The sequence below is a fragment of the Sphaerodactylus townsendi genome, linkage group LG07 (assembly GCF_021028975.2).
Source record: "Sphaerodactylus townsendi isolate TG3544 linkage group LG07, MPM_Stown_v2.3, whole genome shotgun sequence".
Taxonomy (NCBI): Eukaryota; Metazoa; Chordata; class Lepidosauria; order Squamata; family Sphaerodactylidae; genus Sphaerodactylus; species Sphaerodactylus townsendi.
Genome location: NC_059431.1, coordinates 23,753,520 through 23,778,600, shown reverse-complemented (window position 1 = coordinate 23,778,600; position 25,081 = coordinate 23,753,520). Strand labels below are relative to the sequence as shown.

At 43.8% G+C, this 25,081-nt stretch overlaps 1 protein-coding gene across 1 annotated transcript in view; it reads right to left on the bottom strand.

Moving 5' to 3' along the window:
* The window catches only part of C7 (complement C7), a 38,155-nt gene extending 14,634 nt beyond the window's left edge, over positions 1-23,521 (bottom strand). Inside the window, exons 1-11 of the mRNA XM_048504555.1 lie at positions 23,293-23,521; positions 22,889-22,944; positions 16,264-16,336; positions 13,142-13,283; positions 11,638-11,779; positions 8,087-8,225; positions 6,602-6,736; positions 4,727-4,970; positions 3,572-3,685; positions 2,661-2,827; positions 181-409 (exon numbers count right to left, since the gene is read on the bottom strand). Of these exons, the coding sequence (XP_048360512.1) occupies positions 181-409; positions 2,661-2,827; positions 3,572-3,685; positions 4,727-4,970; positions 6,602-6,736; positions 8,087-8,225; positions 11,638-11,779; positions 13,142-13,283; positions 16,264-16,336; positions 22,889-22,944; positions 23,293-23,298 (1,447 nt within the window). The 5' untranslated portion in view covers positions 23,299-23,521. The remainder of the gene's footprint in view (positions 1-180; positions 410-2,660; positions 2,828-3,571; positions 3,686-4,726; positions 4,971-6,601; positions 6,737-8,086; positions 8,226-11,637; positions 11,780-13,141; positions 13,284-16,263; positions 16,337-22,888; positions 22,945-23,292) is intronic.
* Positions 23,522-25,081: the final 1,560 nt, after the last annotated feature.

Genomic DNA, 25,081 nt, shown 5'->3' with positions numbered 1-25,081 from the left:
ATAAATATTACTAGTGCATACACTGTTATCTTCCAACTACTTTAGAATACCAATGTGCGAAAAAAGAAGCTGGGCCTTGTACAAACATTCTATTTTCGCAGTTTCTCGATAATGGGATGTGAGAATAACACATTGCACAGTCTGTTTTAAATTTTTAAAACTTTGAGAGAGATGTCTTACCAGGCTGGTCTTGGACAAGGGTTCCCAGTTCACAAGATACTCCAAAAGTATATGGTTTGCAGAAACATAAGCACTGGGTCTCTATAATGGCTGGTTGGCCACCATTTTGACATGGCCGGCATCTGCAGGGATCATTTTCAGACATGTACTCTTCAATGGCTTGTTTCAGGTGGTGTCGTTTGACTGAGGCACAAGGGACTTCCTTTACCAATTCATACAGTGGAGTTATCTGTATGAAATAAATGCAGTCTGCTCAAATAGTTCTGACTGGAACATTATTTACCTGTTATACTTAGCCTTAAGAGCTTAGAACTGCTTATGGGTTACTGCATTTTTTGGTCAAAATTAAAAAAAATTCCGTTCTCCGGTATTGTGGATTTTCCAGGTTGTATGGCCGTGAACCTGGAAAACCCACAATATCCTAGTAATTCCAGCTGTGAAAGCCTTCCAACCGTGAACTTTTTAAATTCCTTTTATTTCAAATCCCTAGTAACTAACCCCAGTTTGAAATAACATAACAGTAAATCTGGCTTGCAAAATACTGACTGTGGCTGTATTTTCAATTGATGTATATTTTGCATCAGCTAGAGGAAGACTGTTTTGTGATGCATTCTGGTGTGTGAGCTATTTCACATCAAAAAGTGTTCGTTGTATTTATTATTTTATTTATTTACTTCATTTATACTCCGCTGTTCTCCGCAGTGACTTACAACATTCTCCCCTTCTCTAACCTTGTGAGCATGTGACCAGCTCAAGGCCACCCAGCAAACTGCCACGGCAGAGTGAGATCTGAGGCTGAATTTCAGCTTTCTAACCAGTATCCCCCAGTGGGTTTTAAAGCTTCATTAAATCCATGTGGGCCGCCAATTCAAATTGGGAGGAAGAAAGGATTGGAAAACCAGGGGGAAAAAATCTGTGTGATGTCTTTTATTAGTCCAACCAAATTAGTACAAAACTCTAACCACTACATCCTGCAGACTAACGCCCCTTTCCGCACATGCAGAATGATGCACTTTCAATCCACTTTCAATGCACTTTGCAGCTGGATTTTACTGTGCGGCATAGCAAAATCCACTTTCCAGCAATTGTGAAAGTGGATTGAAAGTGCATTATTCTGCATGTGCAGAAGGGGCCAAAATCAACCAAGTGCTGAAGCCAGTAAATTAAGTTACTGAACTAAGCTCTATCTAAACAGAATTTGTTAATGTTAACTGCACAGTTGGACAAACTTGGATCTGAGTTGCTCATATTTAGCAAAGTGACTGGAACTCAGTGCCAGGTTCCTTTCAGCATCAACATAGGGATATCAGACTGGTGGATGGCATAGCTGGGAGCTTTAGGGATGTGGCCTGGAGGAGGAAATGATATTGCACATTACGTGATGTCACATCCAGGCAGAAAATGATCAATACATTAACTTTTTAGGGACAGCCGCAGCATCCTCGATGCACTGATTTCATATCTGATTTCATTTCCACCCCAGACCTTTTTCCTGCTGGCCTAGGGGGTGATGGCAGGAGAACAGGGCTGCCAGCAGAAGCCTTCTTCCAGAAGCAGACATCTAGCATCCCTATGATCAACAGAATTTTTTGGGGAATCCCAAAGCTGGCTAAACAATTGGAAAAGTACCCAAAATAAAATGGAAACAAATTGGCCTTTAGGATGGAGCTATGTCAACCTTTGAATCAAGTGAGTCCCTTAGTGATTGGTCTGGGAAGAGGTATATCTAGGGTGGGACAGCCAGGATGCATGCCCTGGGTGCTAATTGAAGAGGGTGTCCTCGGCCACCTGGCCTCCTCCCTGCCAAGAACTCTGCTGCTCAGCCTGGATAGGTCCAGCTTTAAACTGCAGGCTCCACCACCAAAGTCCACATGGACTTCAGAGGCAGAGCCCATGGTTTAACACTGGACTTGGCCTGGCCAAGCCCAGCATTGAAGTGCGAGTTCAGCCTGGCTGGCTCTAGTTTATCTTGCTGGCTCTGCCTTCAAAGCTCTGCCTCTAAAGTCATGTGCCTTCTGAGGTAGAGCCAGCAGTATAAAACTAGACTTGACCAGGACAAACCTTTAAAAGAAGAAGAAGAAGAGTTTGGATTTATATCCCACCTTTCTCCCCTGTAAGGAGACTCAAGGTGGCTTACAAACTCCTTTCCTTTCTTCTCCCCAAAACCGACACTTTGTGAGGTAGGTGAGGCTGAGAGAGTTCCAAAGAACTGTGACTGGCCCAGGGTCACCCAACAGGAATGTAGGAGTGCGGAAACACATCTGGTTTACCAGATAAGCCTCTGCCACTCAGATGGACAAGCGAAGAATCAAACCCAGTTCTCCAGATTAGAATCCACCTGCTCTTAACCACTACACCACACTGAGCTTGGCTTGGCAGGGTACAGCTTTAAACTGCTGCCTTCAAAGTCCTCTGAAATCCCAGCATTGAACTGCAAGCACCAAAGCCCATCTAATCAGAGAAACAACACAAAGTTTTACCTTTTGCTTAATGACTTTGGGATAAGTGGACACCGATCTGGCCCATAAGGAATACCGTTGAGAGTTTGCAGCAGGATCATTGAGGTCCAAGTAGCTCAGGCCAGCTACAGTTCCTGGACTTCCTCCCTCCACAAAGAGATTTGCTTTAATTCGATTGCTGCTGCTACCTTGGAAGAGCATGTAAAGCACAGACAAATAAAGCATGTTATATTGTCAAATACAGATGACAGAGCTTGAGCGAACAGCCCAACGAGGACAGCTGATCCCTGTCAAGGGTTTGGATTTGGCCTGGACAGAGATCCTGGTAATGATACCTATAATAAAGTGTATTAATAGCAACTAGCAAATACCAATGTCCTTCCCCAGAGTTAGAGTTACTTAGGCCCCTTCTGCTCATGCAGAATAATGCACTTTCAAACCACTTCCAACGCACTTTGCCACTGTGCGGAACAGCAAAATCCACTTGCAAACAATTGTGAAAGTGGACTGACAGTGCATTATTCTGCATGAGTAGAAGGTGCTTTAACCTAGGTCGATTCCCCACGGGTGGAATCATTCTAGGATTGAACTGGGGCCATTAAATTACAGTACCTGGTTGATCCCAGAGTCACTCCCCACGGCACCTGAGGTTTTGTGCTGGAACAGTGCTCAGATAGAGAACCCAATGATAACTTGAAACCAGGAGGTCAGGGTATTACTTTTTTTCCTCCTTTGCCTATGACTGCAACTGATCTCCTTGGTCCTAATACAAGAAGTTGTGCACCTGCTGAGCATCCCTCTTCTGTTCAACAATTAAACAAGAGCCCAACTTTTGTAAGAGGATCTTATCACTTTAGTGGAATATTTATATCATGTATTGTTATATTAATTACCAGAAATTGTGTGTGGAGGGGGGAGGGGGTGTCATTTACCTGATGATTGCTGTAACAGTGAATCCAGTTTGGTGCATTCTGTTTTACTCTTCTTTACAAAAAAGAAATTCCAGCCTGAGGTGGTACATTCACGCATGTCGTTCGTGCTCACCGCTAGGAGGAAAAAGATCCATTATTCTTGACTCTGTGACGAAGGATCGATGCTCTACTTCCAGGGTGCCTGAGAATTTCCTGCTTCATAGGACCCCGAATGTTTTAGGATGCTTGGATAGTTATGGCCCCTTCCGCACATGCCATGTTCCAGTAGTATTTTTTCCTGATGCCAGCCACAGATGCAGGCAAAACGTCAGGAGAAAATATTACTGGAACACAGCCATACAACCCAGAAAACCCACAACATTCTATGATTACGGCCATGAAAGCCGTCGACAAGACATTTATTTATTTATCTTTCTAGTCTAGTTTTAGAAGATAAAATTAAGGTAATGACAGGGAGAAATATCAAGAGTTCTAGAAGAATATGAGTGTTTTTGCCTGATGTGGAGGGCAGGTGCCTCAGAAGAAGACTATAACGGACAGGCAGACTTGAATGTATTTATTTATTTCATTTATTTACTGCCTTGCTCCACAATGAGGACCCAAAACATCTTATGTTGTTCTCTCAGCCTCCACTTTATCTTCATAACAGTCCTGTGAGATAGATGAACCTTAGAGTATGTGGCTGACCCAAGGGCACTCAGCAAGCTTCTGTGACAAAGGGGGGGGGGGTTATCTGTGCCTTCCAGATCCTAGTATGTCACTCTAACTCAAAAGTGCCCAACTGTGGCCCTCCAGTTGCTCAGGGGCTACGATTCCCATCAGCCCCTGCCAGCACAGCCATGCTGACAGGAGCTGATGGGAATTGTATTCCGTGAGCATCTGGAAAGAGTTGGAGATCCCTGTTAAGTCTAACTCTATATGATGCTGGGTCTCACAGCACACTATCTCTGAGAGTAAGAGGTTCTTCAACTGCATGTCCCATTGCATTGTTCCCCTAGCATACCTGAATATTCCTCCCCCACCCTTCGCAGCATTTAAAAAAGAATGGAGACTAGTATTTTAGGTTGTATCATCTTTAGAAACAAAAAATTAGAAGGCATCTGGTTACTCATGAGACATCTGGCTATTTAGAATGAATGCCCCCCAACACATTACCTTGTGATTTCAAGTTTTCTGTACCCACGTGAAACAAAACTTTATAATGTCCTCCTAAAGAGCCAGAGTGAAAGAAATGTGTTCCAAAACGGTCGATTAATCTGCGGTATGCACTGTATTCATAGAAGGCAGGAACGTTGGCAAGCTCTTTCCAGAAAGGCTCAGCGAGAGTTAGAAATTCTGGCCGATTATTGATGAACTGAGCAACTTCTACGAAGTTTTCAATAACCATCAGATGGTTACTCTAGGAAGGGGAGAAAAATGAACAAATAAAGACACTGTTGCCACTGTTGTCACAATGGCAAAAAAACAACGGTAAGAGGGGCTCCATATCTGATATAAAGGGGAAAGTGTACAATTTATTAGAATAAGTAAAAAAAATGAGAATGTGGTATTATGATATACAGCTTGTAGCAATCATGGTTAGAAACGAATGATTATTGTCATATATTAATGTTCATTTTGTATTAATTTTGTATTAATATATTTGATTATTAGAATGTGTTTATGACTTTAGGGAACATTGTTCATATATAAATGCTTATAGTTATATGTTAGATTATATGTTATTGCTTAGAATTTTATGGTAGAATAGGCATCTTTTTTTCTTTTACTGTTTTATTCTATTTTCTGTCATCTCTCTCTTTATGTCTGTTATCCCAAACTGCTTCTGAAATTTTATTTGACTTCCATTTGCTGGGTAGCCTGAGGATAGAGGGCTACTATTATTTTTTTTAAAAAAATCCCACATACCCAAGCTGATGAGTAGTTTGTTGGATCTTGGCCTTGGTTTGACATCTGATGATATATAATATTTGAATACAAATGTTGAATACAACATTTTGTTGCAAACCCACCTTGGCATGCATTTTGGAACAAATTAATCCCTGAGGGTCTTGCATAATTGTGAAGAAGAAGAAGAGGAGGAGGAGGAGGAGGAGGAGGAGGAGGAAAGGAGTAGTAGTTTGGATGTATATCCCCCCCTTTCTCTCCTGTAGGAGACTCAAAGGGGCTGACAATCTCCTTGCCCTTCCCCCCTCACAACAAACACCCTGTGAGGTGGGTGGGGCTGAGAGAGCTCCAAAAAGCTGTGACTAGCCCAAGGTCATCCAGCTAGTGTGTGTGGGAGTGCACAGGCGAATGTGAATTCCCCAGACAAGCCTCCACAGCTCAGGTGGCAGAGTGGGAATCAAACCCGGTTCCTCCAGATTAGAATAACAAAGAATAACAAAGGGTTGCCAACTCTGGATTTGGAAATTCCTGTTGATTTGGGGGTGGAGCCCATGGAGGGTTGTGGGAGTGACTTTCATAGGGTATTATGCCACAGTGTTCACCTTCCAAAACAGCCGTTCTCTACAGAGGAACTGATCTCTGTAGTCTGGAAATACAGTTGTATTTTTAGGAGATCTCCAGGTCCTAGCTGTAGATGGAGCCCTGGAGTATCAGGAATGGAGAATGGAAAGTGGGTAAGTTACATTTTGCAAAATGCCCTGATGCTGCAATGAATATAGAACTGGGGTGCTGTGTGGTTTCCGGACTGTATGGCCGTGTTCTAGTAGCATTCTCTCCTGATGTTTTGCCTGCATCTGTGGCTGGCATCTTCAGAGGATCACAGCCACAAATGCAGGTGAAACGTCAGGAGAGAATGCTGCTAGAACACAGCCATACAGCCTGGAAACCACACAGCACCCCAGTGATTCCGGCAGCGAAAGCCTTTGACAATACATTGAATATAGAACTGCTTCCAGTACACTTGCTTCTGTTTGCCATCTTAATTTGAGCATCATGAGACTGTTCTCAAGAACTGCATGTCTCTGAATGTTGCGTTGAACCTCTGATCACGTAGAGAAGCAAAGAGGACTCAGAAGTGTTTACCTGTGAACTGCCTGAAGAATCCGTGCTGTCGCTAAAGCTATGGCCTGAACTTGAAGTTACACGATTCTCTGTGACTTTCCTATAAGACCAGCTGCTGTTATAAAACTCAGTGCTGAAATCATTCTGAATCTTCACCTATAGAAGAAATAAAAAGCATTAATAGATCACATTCCCTTTTCCAGAGAAAGAAAATATCTCCCAGTCTGCTTTGCGGTCCTTTTCGTCACAGATATGGAAACGTGCTTAGAGAGTATCTGTGTGTGAAAAGTGCAGTCAAGTTGCAACTGACTTATGGTGACCCTGTAGGGTTTTCATGGGCAAGAGATATCCAGCAGTCGTTTGGCATTGCCTTCTTCTGCATCGTAACTCTGGACTTCCTTCGTGGTCTCCCAGTACTCCCATTCAAATACTAAGCTGGGCTGACCCTGCTTAACTTCTGAGATCTGATGAGATCAGACTAGCCTGGATTACCCAGGTCTTACAAAGTATACCAGCATTAAATAAACAAACAAACAAAGCATGTGGTCTATGCAACATCTGTAGCATTACCTAAGTGATGCTACTCCAACTGAAACCATCTGACATAACTATACATACCATTTTATGTAATGTATTCGGTATTCATAGCCCTTCTCCCCCAGAGGTCTGAAAACCTTTTCACTCATCAGTGGGACTTATGCATAGCAAAATCCCATTCCTCTGCTTTCAATAAGACATACAGGTCACTTTATATACTGAGCAGATTCAAGTAAGGAAGCTTTTCCAAGTCTATAGTGGTTCGGGCTGCAAGTAGAGTATCATGTTTCATGCTTTCCCCAATCCAGAAATATATCTGCACATAACATAACTAAGAGAGGTGCTATGGCTCAATGGAAGAACTCTTTGCATGTGGAAGATTCCAGGTTCAATCTCTGGCATCTCCAGACAAAAGAATTAGATGCCAGGTGTTGGAAAGACCTCTGCTCAAGACCGAGGAGAGCTACTGCCAGCCAGAGTAGACAGTACTGACCTGGATGACCCCATGGTCTGATTCGCTCTAAGGGAGCTTCATGTCAGAGAAATAAGAGTTTTGTGTAGACCTTTCTTTAACACACTAGGGCTGATTCTGCATGGGCCAAAAACAGCAGTGTGAAAACGGTGTGAAAACGGTGTAAAAGGGTTTAAAACAGTGTAAAAGGGTTTATACTGTTTTCACACCGTTTTCACACTGCTGTTTTTGGCCTGTGCGGAATCAGCCTAGGTTTATATATTCAGGAAGGAATCATTTTGAAGGGATGAGTGTGAACAAAAATCGTTTCAGGTGACTTGTGCAGAAATAGCCTCTGATAATTATAGAAACTAGCCATATATAGCAAGCAGCTGTTCAGGGATCGTGCCCGCGCTCTATAACCCATCCTGAACCCTTAGGATACGGTTGTAACACAATTGCATGAATAGTTTTTCAAAAGAATCCTGAAGGTAATCCTGAAGGTAAAACAAGCGTACCTGGAATGTGTAAGCAAGAACAGCATCACTCAGGCGATAATATTCTCTCTGGTCACCACTAAATACCTTTCTGCACTGGCCACCAAAACTTTTTGTATAGATGACTCTTCCTTTGGCCTCTCCTGTAAGGGCATCAAAGCTGCAACGAAGCAAACGAGAGAAGGCACCGCACTGTTATCACACAGGCTACAAAGCTCACGGGGATCAGAAATACTAATTGCAACTGAATATCAGTACAGTTGTAGACCGTGGCTGACCATCCCTCTAAGCTAAGGTAGAGCCTCCTCCAAGTATCACAAGACTTGCTCTGGGTGAACAGTCTCTTCCACTGGCAGAGGAACTCCTTCTGCTGAAAGAAGGCTTCTCTTGCCAGAGGAAGGCTAGCAGAACACAGCAACAGCATAAAACTCTATGTTGAAGACTGCAAAAAAAAAATACATAGAACAGTGCATAGTTTCAGAGGGTAGATGGACTGGTGTGCAGTAGAACAGCTGAATTCGAGTCCAGTAGTAACTTCAAGACCAACAAGATTTTTGAGGTTATGCACTTTGGAGCATCAAAATTCCCTTTCTTAGATACCCGCCCCAAGATATCTGACAAGAGAGTTTTGATTTTCAAAAGCTCATACCTTGAAAATCTTATTGATCTCTAAGGTGCTACTGGACAAATCTAGCAGCACAGAGTATAATTCTTTAATAATTAAATTCTTGATTGGTAGTACCACAGTACAATTCCCCAACGCAACAAGCTACATTAAAGAATAACAAAAAAGACTGTGTTGACAGCGAAAAGCAAGTACCTGCTAATTCTAATGCATTTTTATCTCTATGGCAACTACCCATGCTAAGTTTCGTTTCAACCTAAAGTGAATGCAACATGAAAAGCAATCATGGCCAGTCTACTCCAATTGGGTTTTCCTTTGTTCCCTCTGAATTGAGGTCAGCCACAAGGCAGCCAGGATGTAAAACCCTCCCATAATTTGTTTGCTTTTAACTAATCATCTAGCCTTTGTACTGAAGCCTTTGCAAATGGACCAAGAGTGAATCCACTACGACAGGGCATAGTAGAAGTCCATGACCAGCACTGCCAGTCACACTGCTGAGATACTGGACTCAAATCTCGTGGTTCTACTTCAGACCAATACAGCCACCCTCTGAAATTGTCTGTTGGGATAGTTGATAAGATCAGATATGGAGAGTTAAGGAAATGGGTTGGCCACACATAAATGTAATATCACAACCTGCAAGGGCCAGGGATAACAACCTGGGGACTGAGACCTGAGATGCTAGAGAGCTACTGCCAGTCTGAGTAGACAATACTCATGATGAACCAATGGTCTGATTCGATACAAGCCCACTATTTCAACCCTATTTGGGGCTTGTTGAAAGAAAGGGGAGCTTAAATGACACACAGTGTTTCAGGGACAAAGGTGATGCTGCAGTTACTACTTACTACACCTGCAGCTATCATTGATACAAGGAGCTAGTGTAATCTACCTGGCCCTATAAAGCCTCAAACTTGAGCCTGGCTCTTTAGTTTGAGCAACCTGCTGTTGTGAAACTCAAGATCAAGCTGCATAGCTGCTGCCATACTGCACCTGCCTTTTGGCTTGACCAGACTTTACCCTTCCTCCAGACCAGTGTGAAAATGCCTTACACCTTCAGCTGTGTGGTACGAAGGACTAGAGGGCTTTATCTGAGTTAGATGAAACTCATGAGAAGGGCAGATTCCATCACCACTGCCCCACTTCCTGACATTCTTTCTCATTCCTAGCCACCCATGCTGGTTTTCTCTTTGTTTACCTCCTCCGGGGTTTCCATGCTATAGCACTGAACAAATGGAGGTCTGGGTCAGAAGTGCTTTTCCCCTTCAACTCAGTCCCCCTTCAACTCAGTCCCAACTCAGTCCCAATTGGCCATGCTGACAGAGGCTGATGGGAATTGTAGTTCCTGAACATCTGGAGAGCCGCAGGTTCCCTACCCCTGGTAGTCAAAGTTCTATCAGAACTCACTCAGCCCCACCTATCTCACAAGGTGTCTGTTGTGAGAGGGGGAAGGAAGGTGACTTCTTGCAACATTGTGAGATCTACTTTGATCTAGCTTGGCTCCCAGTTTCCTTGCAAAATGAGAGTTCTGGAATCATTGCCCCAAGACAATCAGAGCAGGCAAGCACTCAGAAGACATTGCTGGTACTTAGGACATAAACGATGTCTTGACCTGTTAGGAACCCATCCTCCAAGTGACAGCTATTCTGCCCCTGGAGGTCAAGTAAAAAACAATTGGCTCCTCCCTACTTGGCTTTCTGGACACTGAATAGCTCTCAACTTGAGAAGAAGAGTTCCCAACCTTTTTTCACTCATGAACCCTTGGCAACCTATTTCCCTAAAAGTGTACTCCCATACCGGCTAACCCATGACATAATTTTCTCACATACACCCCAAATGCTCTGGCACATAACCCCAGGGGTTGGGAACCACTAGTCTACTGTATTAACTTTGCAAGGGGGACTAATACATTAGAAGTGTGAGGAGAGGGGAGGTAACAGTTACATACTGTTACAAGCTGCTTGAGGACTTTATAATGAAAATGCAGAAAATAAATATAATGAATAAATACATTAACTCCCAAAGAGGAGAGAAAACAAAAATACTATCAAGAGTTCTGTCTCCAACTTTTAAACATTTTCTGTCCAGCTCCCCCCCCCCCACCTGCCCCCAACCTCAAGAAGGGAGCCATATTTTTAGGTTATTGTGACATGTTTCTGAAGATAGCAGTCACAGATGCAGGTGAGAAGTTAGGTGCTAAAACCACAAGACCACAGCCACACAGCCCGGAAAACCCTCAACAGTTGATTCTAGATGCCTTATACTGCAATACGGCAATGCCTCATAGGAAAATGCCTTATACTGGCGCTACCTCTTGACATTGTCGCCCCTCCCAGCCTTGGGACCGGGCGCCACACATATGGGATTTAAGCTGTCTCTGTTTTAGAATGTCTGTATGCTTCTATTGATTTTAAAGGTTGTAATTGTGTTTTAACTATTGTTGGATATGTTTTGTGTTGTAAACTGCCTAGAGCCCTCCAGGGATGAGGCGGACTACGAAATCCAAACAAACAAACAAATAACACCAACAACAATAATAACAATAATAATAATAAATCGAGCTTCAGCATCTATGGCACAAACCAGCTGAGGTCGTCCCAGTGATAATCGGCACGCTGGGCGCCATCCCAAAAACACTAGGGCAGCACTTGAAACATCTTCAAATTGACAAAATTAACATTGGTCAAATTCAGAAGGCAGCCCTGCTAGGATCCGCACGAATACTACGCCGATACATTACAACTTCCTTTGGGTGAGGCTCGAATTGTAATGAAGGCCAACAACCAGCTAAAGATCTGGCAGCTGTGAAATCTACCATCATCATCATCATCATCATCATCATCATCATCATCATCATCATCATCATCATCATCATCATCATCATCATCATCATCATAATATAGATGTGAAAGCCTTCAAGAACACACTGAACTACCAAGGACCTTACCCCGTGCCTGTCAGTTCTACATTAGGTGGTGGCTTATCAGTGTCACATACCACCTTGATTGCCTCACATCCGTCTTCATCCGAACTATCTTCTTCGCAGTCGTGATCTCCATTGCACACCAGTGATCTGCTTATGCACTGCCCTGCGGACACGAAGAAGATAGCCAGAATGAAACAGCTGCCAAGAACCACCACAGACCCACAAAGAATGAGGCCACCACCCTTAAATCTTTTGTATGCAGCAAAACATCACATGAAACTGAGTCTCTGGAATTTTGTCCCAAAAGTTGTTCCCCTTCCTCCATCCGTTGCAGAAGCAATGATTCAAACAAGTACTCTGCGCTTCCTGTTTCTGGAGGTTTCGTGTGTCCCAGCAACCGAATGGGGGGGGGGGGGGCATTTGGGACTTCTGTGGGAAAAGGGGAACTTCTGTTGGGAAGGCAGGAAAATCATGTTCCCTGTGAGGAAACCCTTAAGCCAGTGGAAACATTAGTCAGGATCCAATCCATTGCGACAAAACAGGGCTTTGAAGTTAAATATATTTCTGGGCAGTTTGCTTCCAAACAAATATCCAGCTGATATGAAGCCAGGAAACACTAAGTTTAAAACTACCAAATGCATTGTGGCTGTGGCAAATCAAAATGCATTCCTTGAAAGAATTATCTTGATTTTTCATACGTACAAACTGAAGATCAAACTTTTTATGTAGTACAACTCTTTGATCATTCATACTATAGCGCCTCAAACAGCAAAACTTCAGTTTGTCACAGTTTACCTAATATGCAAATGTAAAAGCAGCTATATATAGTAAAATACATATAATAATATATATATATAATAAAATAACCTTCCACACCTCACCCCTGGCAAAAAAGGCAACCAGTTAATCTTTGTTAAGTTATAGTGGCTGATCTTCTTTGCTATCACCAGCACAGCATTTGTGGTACGTAAACAGCCTTTTGATATAGTTAACAAAACCCCACACACTACATGTTAATTGCCAATGTCACAGCTGCCTGTTTTGAATTTCTGAGACTTTTTAATCCTTCTCCTTCTCCTCAGTCTGTTTTGCATTCCAGGTTTTTCCAGGCCCACAGCTTAGCTCCTGTGCTTGCATCTGTCTTGGTAGTACTATGGCAATATTTGTGAACAGATGTTCCCAGCATTTTTTAAAAATGTATGCTGCTTCTGCAGAATCCCCCTCTGATCTGTATCAGGGCCATTGGGCAGAGAACAGAAAGTTGGAACCTGTCTTATTTCTCCTCCAGGGCTAATGCTGTGGAATGGGTGGTTTCAAAGATATCTGCAGAGGGATACTCTTTTTCACTACAGCGTGGCCTTAATCCAAATGTGTGTGTAGGGGGGGAATGTGGCTGCAAATTACCTTTAAAAATGCTAGCCAAAATCACTTGCAGTCTTGGCATCACCACTCTGCTCAGCAAAATTTGAAGCTATCCTTCAGCCTAAGGAGCCTTCTTCCAACCTGTAGTCTTGAAGGAACATACCTGAAGAACATCTAAAACGATCTCCGCAGCCGTCCTCTGTTGGACACCCTCTTGTAGGAATACATGCACGGGATTCAAATGAATTCCCAGAACACGGGTGTCCTCCGAACTGCCCATATACTGCTACTGTTCGTCTGTGAATCTAAAGCCAAAACAATCCTTTAGAGGTGCACTTGCACATTGAGCGTACGTATGAGAAGTCGGAGTGGCGGGGCAGGGAAGCAAACCACTTCTTAGTGAGATTGAAGCATAACTGTAGGGATTCCAGCCACCAGGTAGGGCCTGGGGATCTCCTGGAATTACAGCTCATCTCCAGTGATCAGCTCTCCTGGAGACAAGGGATGCTTTGGTGTTATGTCCCTCTGAGGTCCCTGTCCTTCCCAGGTTCCATTCACAGATCTCCAGGAGATTCCCAACCTGGGTCTGGCAACCCTGCTCCCCCAACCCCAACCAGCAGCCGAAGGGACCTGGCAACTTTAACCCTAATAAAACCTACTCTGAGGTCTGCTGGTGGTCTCCACCACCTGAATTACCAATAGGTGGGGTACATGATGTCATCTGAACAATCAACATGTGGCTATATCCTCCGGTACTTCATGAGTCTGGCATGGTACTGATTTTGTGCAATGTGTTTACTGCATTTAAAGGTACCAGATTGCCACCCTTACAGTAATAATACATCACATTTCTCGGAACATAACAAATCACTGCACCAAGACAATAAAGAACTTGTAAGCAGCTACTACTTTGTTCTTCTTTAGGTGCCAGCCAAAACAGTTTTTTTTTCATCCCTTTAACTTGTGTTTTTCTCTAAGGAGTTCCATCTTTTCAGATGTTTCATGGAATGCCCCTAGCCCAGTGATTGTTTTTTCAACCTTGGCTTTTTTTCGCACAGAAAAATGTTTTGCAAACATTTTGAAAAGAACTGTTTTGGGGTCTTTTGTCCACATAGCGTGGAAAAATAAAGGTGAAAACGGTTCTTTCCTTTTAAAAAAAAAGTGCCACCGTGTCTTCAAAGCTATGGAGACTTGAAATCTGTGCACTGTTGCCAATTCTCATTTCATGTCTATTTTTTTCGTTCAAGTTTCCTACTGTTTTTTCTTCTGTTTAAGTTTTCCTTTCAGATCTGCAGTAAAAAAAAATACATTGAGCACTGAAGGGCTTCTTTAAAAAAAAGATATCTCCACCAAGAAAGAAAGAGAAGCTGTAGTTGGAAAGTTATTAAATGGATTTTAAGACTCTCAGACTTAAAACATTTAAGATGGATGGCCGGTTACTAAGCTGATTTATCCTCCCTTGATGAGGTACGTGGACTTTCTCTTGGTTTTGAGAAGCTTTTCTTTTGGAGTGACTTATAAGTACTTGAGAGACTCTTTTGATATAACCCATTGTTTGAAATTTGTTTAGTCTTTTGAACTAGAGTTGCTTACAGGCTCTTCGCTACGGAATGGATTACAAACTCTTCTGGCTCAGATAGTATAAGATCTTTGGATTTAAAGGCATTTAGAACTGACTTTTTGGCTATAAGGAGTTATGACAGGGGAATTCAGGAGTTCTGCACAGCTTCCCCCCCCCCCCCCCAATGTTTTCAAAACATTTTATTTCAGTCCAAAATGGTTTTATCTGAAAAGGCTAAACTAGCAATCTTTTTCCTTGAAATGTTTTGAAAACGTTTACTGCTTGATCTGAGGAGATCAGGAAACATTTTATTTCTCTCACATGATTTTGAACCTCTCGCTTTTCTTTCTCCGCCACTTGCTACCCACCATTTTTTGCTGCTTCATGTTGTCTGCCATTTGCTGAAGTGTCTTACAGCAGTGAATGGACTAAAACCATTCAAAATGACAACTCAGGAAATAAGCAATCAAAAGAGACAAGCAAATTTATTGCCGTTCTGAAACTGTCATCTTCCACCTGTCTGACCAAACGTAAGTGTACATGTTTTCCCATTAGTGCTGCAAGTGATTGATATTTATGAAAGTATTTGGTGTTCTGGAAATAGGCAATGTTACTGTTTTAATTGTTTCCTGTACCCCATATCCTATTTTACACTCTGGATTGTTTTTATCTTAGCACTCCCAGCAAAGTTTGAAGCTTTCCTCAACCTAGGAAGGGTCTTCCTGCAACCTAAATGACTTTTCTTCAGTAGAGGAATGTTTCAAACTTGGCTGAGCAGAATGCTAAAATCAAGTGCACAGATACCCAAATTTCTGATTTGTATTGCCAAAGGGTTTCTTGGCTGGAATCAATGGCTATTGTGGGTTTTCCAGGCAGTGTGGCTGTAGCCTGGTGGTTCCTAACATTTCACCTGCATTCGTGGCTGGCACCTTCACAGACATGACCATGGAGAGAAATACATTTCACCATGGCATGCCTCTGAAGATGCCAGCCACAGATACGGGCAAAACATTAGGAGCTAAAACAGGGGTAGGGAACCTTTAACACTCAAAGAGCCATTTGGACCTGTTTTCCATGGGAAAAGAAAACACTTGGAGCCGCAAATAATTTTTGACATTTAAAATAAAGATAACACTATATATATTGGGTTTTTTCCCTTTTACTCTGCTCATTCTGAGAAGCGCATGGATGCGACTGCCCTGCTGCCTGCAGGGTGGGCAAGGATGGGGTCAGCGGCTCGGCCTTGCCAGCCGCCAGGAAAGCGCCCACCCCACTCCAACGGGGCAGGAGAGAGGGGAAGCCTGTGGCGCAGCTCAGCTGGCCGCGGGCAGTTGGTGCATGGGCAAGGATGGGGCCAGCGGCTCGGCTCATGGAGCCGCAGTGCAAGGGCAGAAGAGCCGCATGCGGCTCTTGAGCCGCAGGTTCCCTACCCCTGAGCTAAAACCACCTTACCACGGCCCACTGCCGGGAAAACCCACAACAGCCAGTTTCTAAGGATACATTACAAAACCCCAAAAGCTGTCACTTTTTTAAGTGCTTGATTCTCATACAGCTGCAACGAAAGAACATGCTCATTAAAAGGTTTTGCAGTTCAGGCATGTCATCAAATATCCAGGAGGATGAGATGTCACCTTGGTTTGTCTAAAAGTACATTACATGAGATCCTGATTTTGGAACATGGTGGGCCCTAGTCACTACAGGTATGGACAATGTATGAAGTATACCTGGGTCTTACTACAGCCATCACATTCTGACCAAGGACCATATGGATTCCAGGTGCAATGGACTGGAGCAGGTCTGTGGGATTTTGTAAAGAAAAGGGGAAAAGACATTGTCAAGCATTGCAATTTAACTGTTGGAAGACCAATGAAATAAATATGGGAACAGTGAAGTACAATGAGAGCCTTGTAGCATTCTTGTAGTAATACTGAGTTACAGTCTCTGAAGACTACATCACCTCTCCCTTCTTTAGGCTGCCAACTTCAGGTTGAGAAATTCCAGGATATTTGCAGGGCGGAGTCTGGGAAGGGTGGGGTTTGAGAAGAGGTGGGGTCTCAGTGACATAATTCCCTTCTCTCTGTGATACACCTCTGAAGATGCCAGCCACAGATGCAGGAGAAACATTAGGAACAAAATTTACCAGACCACGGCCACACAGCCCGGAAAGCCCACAACCACTGGTGTCCGGAGACCTCCACCTACTACAAGCAATCTCTAGGCAACAGGAGAAAATGAATGCTTTGGAAGGTGGAATCAGTGGTGTAGTGCCCCCGGGACGGTGGCGGGGGGGAACTGACGCCCTGGGCAGAGCTGTCATGGAGCCGTGGCTAGGGCCTTCCAGGGTAGGGCGGGGCAGGCAGAGCCGTGGAAGGGGCACAGGGCGCACGCGCATCCCGGGCGCAGTTTCCCCTTGCTCCGCCTCTGGGTGGAATCTATGGCATTATAACCCACTGAAGCTCCTCCCCACCACAAACCTCTCCATCCTCAGGTTCCACCCCCATAATCTCTAGTTATTTTCCCAACCAGCAATTGCCAGCTCTGGGTTGGGAAATAATTGGAGATTTTGGAGGTGAAGCCTGGACAGCATGGGATTTGGGGAGGGAAGGGACATGAGCTATAATGCCATAGATCCCACCTTCCAAAGCAGCCATAGTTGTCATCTGAAGACTACTTGTAATACCAGAAGATCTCCAGCCACCACCTCCAGCCAAAACCTTAACCCTTGGTATTCTGGGAAGATGATAAGAAAGGAGCAGTCTAGAGTACTGATTCATATTGTTTTAAAGGAAGGGAGAAAAACTACAGCTGCTCTTTTTATCCCAAAAAGTTATGCGGCATAAGCCAGAGGCATGTTAGCTCAGAAATTTGCCCTGCTGAGTTTAATAGGATTCACTGTTCTGCAAGAGTTCCTACCGTTGCAGGCTTGAAAGCACAGCAATGTGGAGAAAGCACGGCAGGTGGCAACCCTAGCATAAAGTTCTGTAGATAAGTGTATGATGGGATTTTAAAAACATTTTCAGGAAGGAAGGAAGGAAGGAAGGAAGGAAGGAAGGAAGGAAGGAAGGAAGGAAGGAAGGAAGGAAGGAAGGAAGGAAGGAAGGAAGGCAGGCAGGCAGGCAGGCAGGCAGGCAGGCAGGCAGGCAGGCTATTCTAATACAAAATAAGCCTGGCATGAAGTGTAAACAGTTATCTTTTCTTCTTTCTTTAACAGCTGCACAAGAGAGGGAGAAATTCAACCAGTAATATTTCTCAGACATCTTTGTATCCAGTTGCCATTTCACCTGTTGAATTTCTGCCAGGAATGAGGCTGTTAGAAACCCACAAGCTTTACCAGAAAAAAAGGAGGTAACAATACATATCCTCAGTCTATCTCTTCAATGAGTTTAAAATACTAGCTACCCTGGGCCTGTCCCTGAATAAGATAAAATATATAATATGTAGAGAAATGCAACTTCAGGAAGGGAAGGCAGCATGGTATAGCCCAGGGGTAGGGAACCTTTAACACTCAAAGAGCCATTTGGACCTGTTTTTCACGGGAAAAGAAAACACTTGGAGCCGCAAATAATTTTTGACATTTAAAATAAAGATAAGAACATAAGAACATAAGAAAAAGCCAGCTGGATCAGACCAGAGTCCATCTAGTCCAGCTCTCTGCTACTCGCAGTGGCCCACCAGGTGCCTTTGGGAGTTCACATGTAGGATGTGAAAGCAATGGCCTTCTGTGGCTGTTGCTCCCGAGCACCTGGACTGTTAAGGCATTTGCAATCTCAGATCAAAGAGGATCAAGATTGGTAGCCATAAATCGACTTCTCCTCCATAAATCTGTCCAAGCCCCTTTTAAAGCTATCCAGGTTAGTGGCCATCACCACCACCTGTGGCAGCATATTCCAAACACCAATCACATCGCTATGAAGAAGTGTTTCCTTTTATTAGTTCTAATTCTTCCCCAGCATTTTCAATGAATGCCCCTGGTTCTAGTATTGTGAGAAAGAGAGAAAAATTTCTCTCTGTCAACATTTTCTACCCCATGCATAATTTTATAGACTTCAATCATATCCCCCCCTCAGACGTCTCCTCTCCAAACTAAAGAGTCCCAAACGCTGCAGCCTTTCCTCATAAGGAAGGTGCTGCAGTCCCTCAATCATCCTCGTCGCCCTTCTCTGCACTTTTTCTATCTCTTCAATATCCTTTTTGAGATGTGGCGACCAGAACTGAACACAGTACTCCAAGTGCTGTCGCACCACAGCTTTATATAAGGGCATGACAATCTTTGCAGTTTTATTATCAATTCCTTTCCTAATTATCCCAGCATAGAGTTTGCCTTTTTCACAGCTGCCATGCATTGAGTTGACATTCCCATGGAACTATCAACTAAGACGCCCAAATCCCTTTCCTGGTCTGTGACTGATAGCACTGGCCCCTGTAGCATGTATGTGAAGTTTGGATTTTTTGCCCCTATGTGCATCACTTTGCATTTTGCTACATTGAACTGCATTTGCCATTTCTTAGCCCACTCACCTAATTTATCAAGGTCCGCTTGGAGCTCCTCGCAATCCTTTGTGGTTCTCACCACCCTACATAATTTGGTATCATCTGCAAACTTGGCCACCACGCTACCCACCCCTACTTCCAGGTCATTTATGAATAGGGTAAAGAGCACTGGTCCCAATACGGATCCTTGGGGGACACCACTCCCTACATCTCTCCATTGTGAGAATTTCCCATTTACACCCACTCTTTGCTTCCTGTTTCTCAACCAGTTTTAATCCATAGGAGGACTTCCCCTCTTATTCCTTCATTGCTGAGTTTTCTCAATAGTCTCTGGTGAGGAACTTTGTCAAAAGCCTTTTGGAAATCCAAGTAGACAATGTCCACTGGTTCCCCCTTATCCACATGCCTGTTTACATCCTCAAAGAACTCTAGTAAGTTTGTAAGACAGGATTTGCCTCTGCAAAAGCCATGCTGACTCTTTCTCAGCAGGTCTTGCTTTTCTACATGTTTTATAATTTTATCTTTAATGACAGATTCTACTAATTTACCAGGGACAGATGTCAAACTGACTGGCCTGTAATTCTCGGGTCCCCCCCCTAGATCCTTTCTTAAAGATTGGTGTGACATTGGCCATCTTCCAGTCTTCAGGGATGGAGCCTGATTTCAAGGATAAGTTGCATATTAAAGTGAGAAGATCAGCAATTTCATGCTTGAGCTCTTTAAGAACTCTTGGGTGAATGCAATCTGGGCCAGGGGATTTGGTAACATTTAGTTTATCAATGGCTGCCAGAACTTCTTCCTTGTCTACCACTATCTTTGTTAGTTCCTCGGATTCGCCTCCTAAGAAGCTTGGTTCAGGTGCAGGAATTTTCCTCACCTCCTCTTGGGTGAAGACAGATGCAAAGAATTCATTCAGCTTTTCTGCAATCTCCCTGTCATCTTTTAGCACACCCTTTGTTCCTTTGTCATCTAACGGGCCTACCGCTTCCCTTGCTGGCTTCCTGCTTTTGATGTACTTGAAGAACTGTTTGTTGCTGGTTTTGATGTTCACAGCCATGTGTTCCTCATAATCCTTTTTTGCCTCCCCTACAGCTAACTTGCTTCTCGTTTGCCCCCCTTTGTGTTCTCTTTGGTATCCTTTATCAGTTAACCTGGACTTCCATTTTCTAAAAAGACATCTTTTTTTTCCTAATAATTTCCTCAACGCCCCTTGTTAACCATGGTGGCTTTCTTTTGGACTGGGCTGCCTTTCCTAACTCATGGAACACATTTCAGCTGAGCTTTTATTACTGTGTTTTTAAATAACCTCCAAGCATCTTGGACAATTTTGACTCTCTTGATTTTCCCTTTCAGCTTTCTGCGCACCATCCCCCTTATCTTTGAGAAATTTCCCCTTCTGAAGGCAAATGTAACTACATTAGTAGTTATCACTTGCTCGCATGCAGAGATACTGCATCTGACAGCATTGTAGTCGATGTTCCTTTCGGCTCAACAACACTGACTTCCCATACCAGTCCTGGGTCCCACATAGAATTAGATCTAGGATCACCTCTCCCCTGGTTGGTTCCACAACCATCTGCTCTAAGCTATAGTCATTTAGCATATCCAGGGAATGTTCTCTCCTTACTATGACCTGAACATGCATTTTCCAGTTTATATGGGGATAGTTAAACGCCCATTACCACGCACATTTTTGCTTTTGTTGGCCTCTCTAATTTCTTTTTCCATCTCAGAATCCTCTTGTGCACTTTGGTCAGGGGGACGATAATATATTCCTAATGTTAAACTATGCTTCACCCCTGGTATTGATATCCACAGTGCTTCTGTAGAGGAATCAGCTCCCCCTGCATTGTCTATTTTATGTGACACTATGCTCTCTTTGATGTAGAGGGCCACTCCACCCCCAATACGCCCTGTCCTATCCTTCCTGTAGAGCCTGTAACCTGGGATAACAGCATCCCACTGGTTCTCCTCATTCCACCATGTCTCTGTGATGCCCACTATATCAATGTCCTCCTTCAAAACTCTGTACTCCAGCTCCCCCATTTTAGGTCGAATGCTTCTACTATTAGCATAGAGACACTTGTATACTCTGTCTCTGTCCCTAACCTGGGATTTATGTGTTTTGCCCTCTAGCCTTTTGTAGACACTATCACTTATCACATTGCTGTGCTCTTCACTTGTATGTGGTTGATTTAAAAAAAACCTCCTTCTCTGTCTGCATCCCCATGGACTCTGTATTCCGAACCGAAGTCACCTCAGCTCCTGTCGGCTTTCCCCCAGGGATCAGTTTAAAAGCTGTTCTGCCACCTTTTTAATGTTGCGCGCCAGCAGCCTGGTTCCTCTTTGGTTAAGATGAAGCCCGTCCCTTTTGTACAGGCCTGCCTTATCCCAAAAGGTTCCCCAGTTCCTGACAAATCTGAAACCCTCTGCCTTGCACCACCTTCTCATCCACGCATTGAGACCCTGTATCTCCGCTTGCCTAGCTCGCCTAAGTGCCAAGTGGAACAGGTAGCATTTCAGAGAATGCCACCTTGGGGGTCCTGGATTTTAACCTTTTTCCTAGCAGCCTAAATTTAGCTTCCAGAACCTCCCGGCTACATTTCCCAATGTCATTGGTACCAATGTGGGACCACAACTGCTGACTCCACCCCAGCACTGTCTAACAGCCTATCTAGACGTAGCGTGACATCCGCAACCTTCGCACTGTGGCAGGCAAGTCACCATGCGGTCATCACGCTTGTCACAAACCCAACTCTCTATATTCCTGATGATCGAATCACCCACTACAAGGAGCCCCCCACCTCCCCGAGGGGTATCCTCAGTGCGAGAGGATATCTGACCACCAACTAAGGAAGGGGTCCCATCTAAGGGAACATCTTCCCCCACCTCAGACTGGCACCCTCTGTCACCCAGACTCTCATTCTCCATGACATCTGAAGAGATGTCACCTTGGGAGTGGGACCCGGCTGCTGGGTCCCTGAAAGCCTTGTTTGTTGCCCTCTCTGCCTCTCTCAGCTTCTCCAGGTCTGCCACCTTGGCTTCAAGAGAACGGACACGTTCCTTGTATGCCAGGAGCTCATTGCAGCGAGGGCACACCCACGACTTCTGGCCTAGTGGCAGATAGTCATACATGTGACACTCAGTGCAAAACACTGGGAAGCCCCCATCCCCCTGCTGGCTTCCTGCCTTCATATCTGCTTTTGTTTATATATTTAGATATTAAACTTTTAGTCAGTGCCCCTTGGAGCTATCTGTACCTACTATCCCTCAAAAAATGTCCTTATTAATTAATTAATTAATTAATTTATTTAGATAACACTATAGATATATAGGGGGTTTTTTTACCTTTTACTTCGCTCATTCTGAGAAGCACATGGATGCGCCCGCCCTGCTGCCTGCAGGGCGGGCAAGGATGAAGCCGGTGGCTCAGCCTCACCGGCCGCCAGAAAAGCGCTTGCCCTGCTCCAACGGGGTGGACGAGAGGGGAAGCCCGCGGCACGGCCCAGCTGACCGTGGACAGTTGGTGCGCCCGCCCTGCTGCCTGCAGGGCGGGCAAGGATGGGGCCGGTGGCTCGGCTCGTGGAGCCACAGTGCAAGGGCAGAAGAGCCCATGCGACTCTCGAGCCTCAGGTTCCCTACCCCTGGTATAGCCTGATCTCATCTGATTGCAGAAGCAAAGCAGGGTTGGTACTTGGATGGCAGACCACCAAGAACAGCTTTGCAAAAGAAGGCAATTGTGAACCACCTCTGTTTCTCACTTGCCTTGAAATCTCCTTGCTGGGATTGCCATAATTTTGCTGCAACTTGATGGTACTTCTACACATAATATAGCCTCTACACATAATAACCACTCACCTTGAAAAAGCACGAAAGGAGGCCACAATTTCTGCCAGAATGAAAATTTCAAATGCCTGGTTTAAAAAAGAGAGAAAGAGAGAGAGACAAGGAAAGTTCATTTCTTTCTGCTTTATTGTTTTTATTTAAAATGCGCATATCTTTGGATAACATTTGTTCTTATTTTCAGAGTATGAATCAGACAGAGGCGTACAGCAAGCAGTTGTCATTGTCAATACTGTTGATTTAAACATATACCCATTCTGGTTATATAGCTCTCTGGCACCATCAAACTTCCTTGTCTTTTTTTAATTGCACTTCTGCTACCATGCTGGGCGTTTGCGCCCAAGAACTCTCCTGAACAAATTAATCTTTCATTAGCATTTGTTTCATCGTAGTAGAGACAAGTTCAGCGACTGCCTTACCTTCATGTTCAGAGATATATACTCAGCTAGACAGCCACTAGCAGTGAAAGAAAATTTCCTCCTTTGGGAGATGAAGACAGGGGGAACAGTCGTCAGTCAGTCTGTCTCAAAACTTCTGGAGACTGACTCTATTTCGCAGTTCTGCTTTTTCTGACTTTAACAGGCTTTAAGCAATACAGAGGAATGTTAATACTAAACCGTCTTATCACCTCTGGGGACACAAACAGGCTGTTCCTTCAACTTCTCAGTGTCTTGAAAAGACTAGAAACGAGATTCGAAATCGAAGCTTGGCTTTGTATACTGTGAAGGAATGGAATTCAACTATGAGGAAATACTTACAAAAAGAAATAAGAGCAAACTGTTTTCTTTCTGTGCTGAGGGGTCAGTCAGCACTTTCTGGGATACGGTTAAAAGGCCACAAAATGACAGCTATAGACAGCGCTGTTCTGTGCATACTTACACCAGTATAAGCCCATTTATCTCACTGGGTTTAAACTGGAACAATTCCATAGGATTGCATTTTCATTTTTTAACCACTGGATGCCCTCCAACTATTCACAGAAGTATAAAGGGCCATACTTGCAAAGCTCCTATCTTCAATACAAACACAAGAAGCTCTGCTCACGCTTGGCCACTGTTTTTATGTTTTGCTGAAGGTTTTACTCCACCTGCAGTATGCAGCTGTAAATGTACTTTGCAAGATGGCATGTTCTTTTGGTGAAAGCTGTATAAAGCCTACAGTATGTCATCAACTGTTTAAAATAGACCTTAGCAGCAGCAGTGTGTGAAACAGCAGGCTGTGCTGGGCTTGCAATTTGCCCAAGGTGGCAAGTAAACACCTGTAACACCTTGGCTCCAGACCGCTGCCCTTTAAGAAATTAAAGCGTGGAAGAAAAAAATGACCAGAAATGGACTCCATTGTAATGCTCTAGAACAGTGGTTCTCAACCTGTGGGTTGGGACCCCTTTGGGGGTTGAACGACCCTTTCACAGGGGTTGCGTAAGACTCTCTGCATCAGTATTCTCCATCTGTAAAATGGATAAATGTTAGGGTTGGGAGTCACCACAACATAAGGAACTGTATTAAAGGGTTGCGGCATTAGGAAGGTTGAGAACTACTGCTCTAGAACTATAACCATGTCTCTGTACTATACTTAGACATTATAGACGGAAAATTCCTACATTCCTAAATTAGAGGGGAAATTCCTAGAGTGTCCCTTGGAAGTGACGTCACATTCGCCTCAGACTCCACCTTCCTCAGGCACCACCCTTAAATTCACCCAGCATTTCCTAAGACAGTGCTAGCAGTTCTAGGTTGCAAATTGCATGGTTTAGTATTCATGAGCATGGATGTGCATTAGAAGCAAGTTCTGTCTCTTTTCAGCCAGAGAACGTAGACCTAGAAATTCTGCCAAACAAATTGTACATTTGTGAAGTATGACAACTCTAACCTGTAGTGTAACATGAAATATGATGATTGTAACTAACAATGTTTACATAGGCACCCCCAAACCACAAAATTAGGGACAATGATTTATTGGTCCCTGACTGACACAACAAACTGATAAAGATCAAAACTTGTGTCAGATTAATATGCAAAAAAAATTGAAAAAAGATTGCCAGACTGGTTTGAATGTTGTCCTGCTTTTATGGCAATAGGCAACAGATAAGATAGAAGGTAAATCATGCAGGGTAGGACAGCACTGAGACCTAAAGCACGAGAGTAAGTAGTAAGCAATTTAAGATTACAGATTTGGTTGTGTGAAATTTAAGTAACAAATGCATTGGTC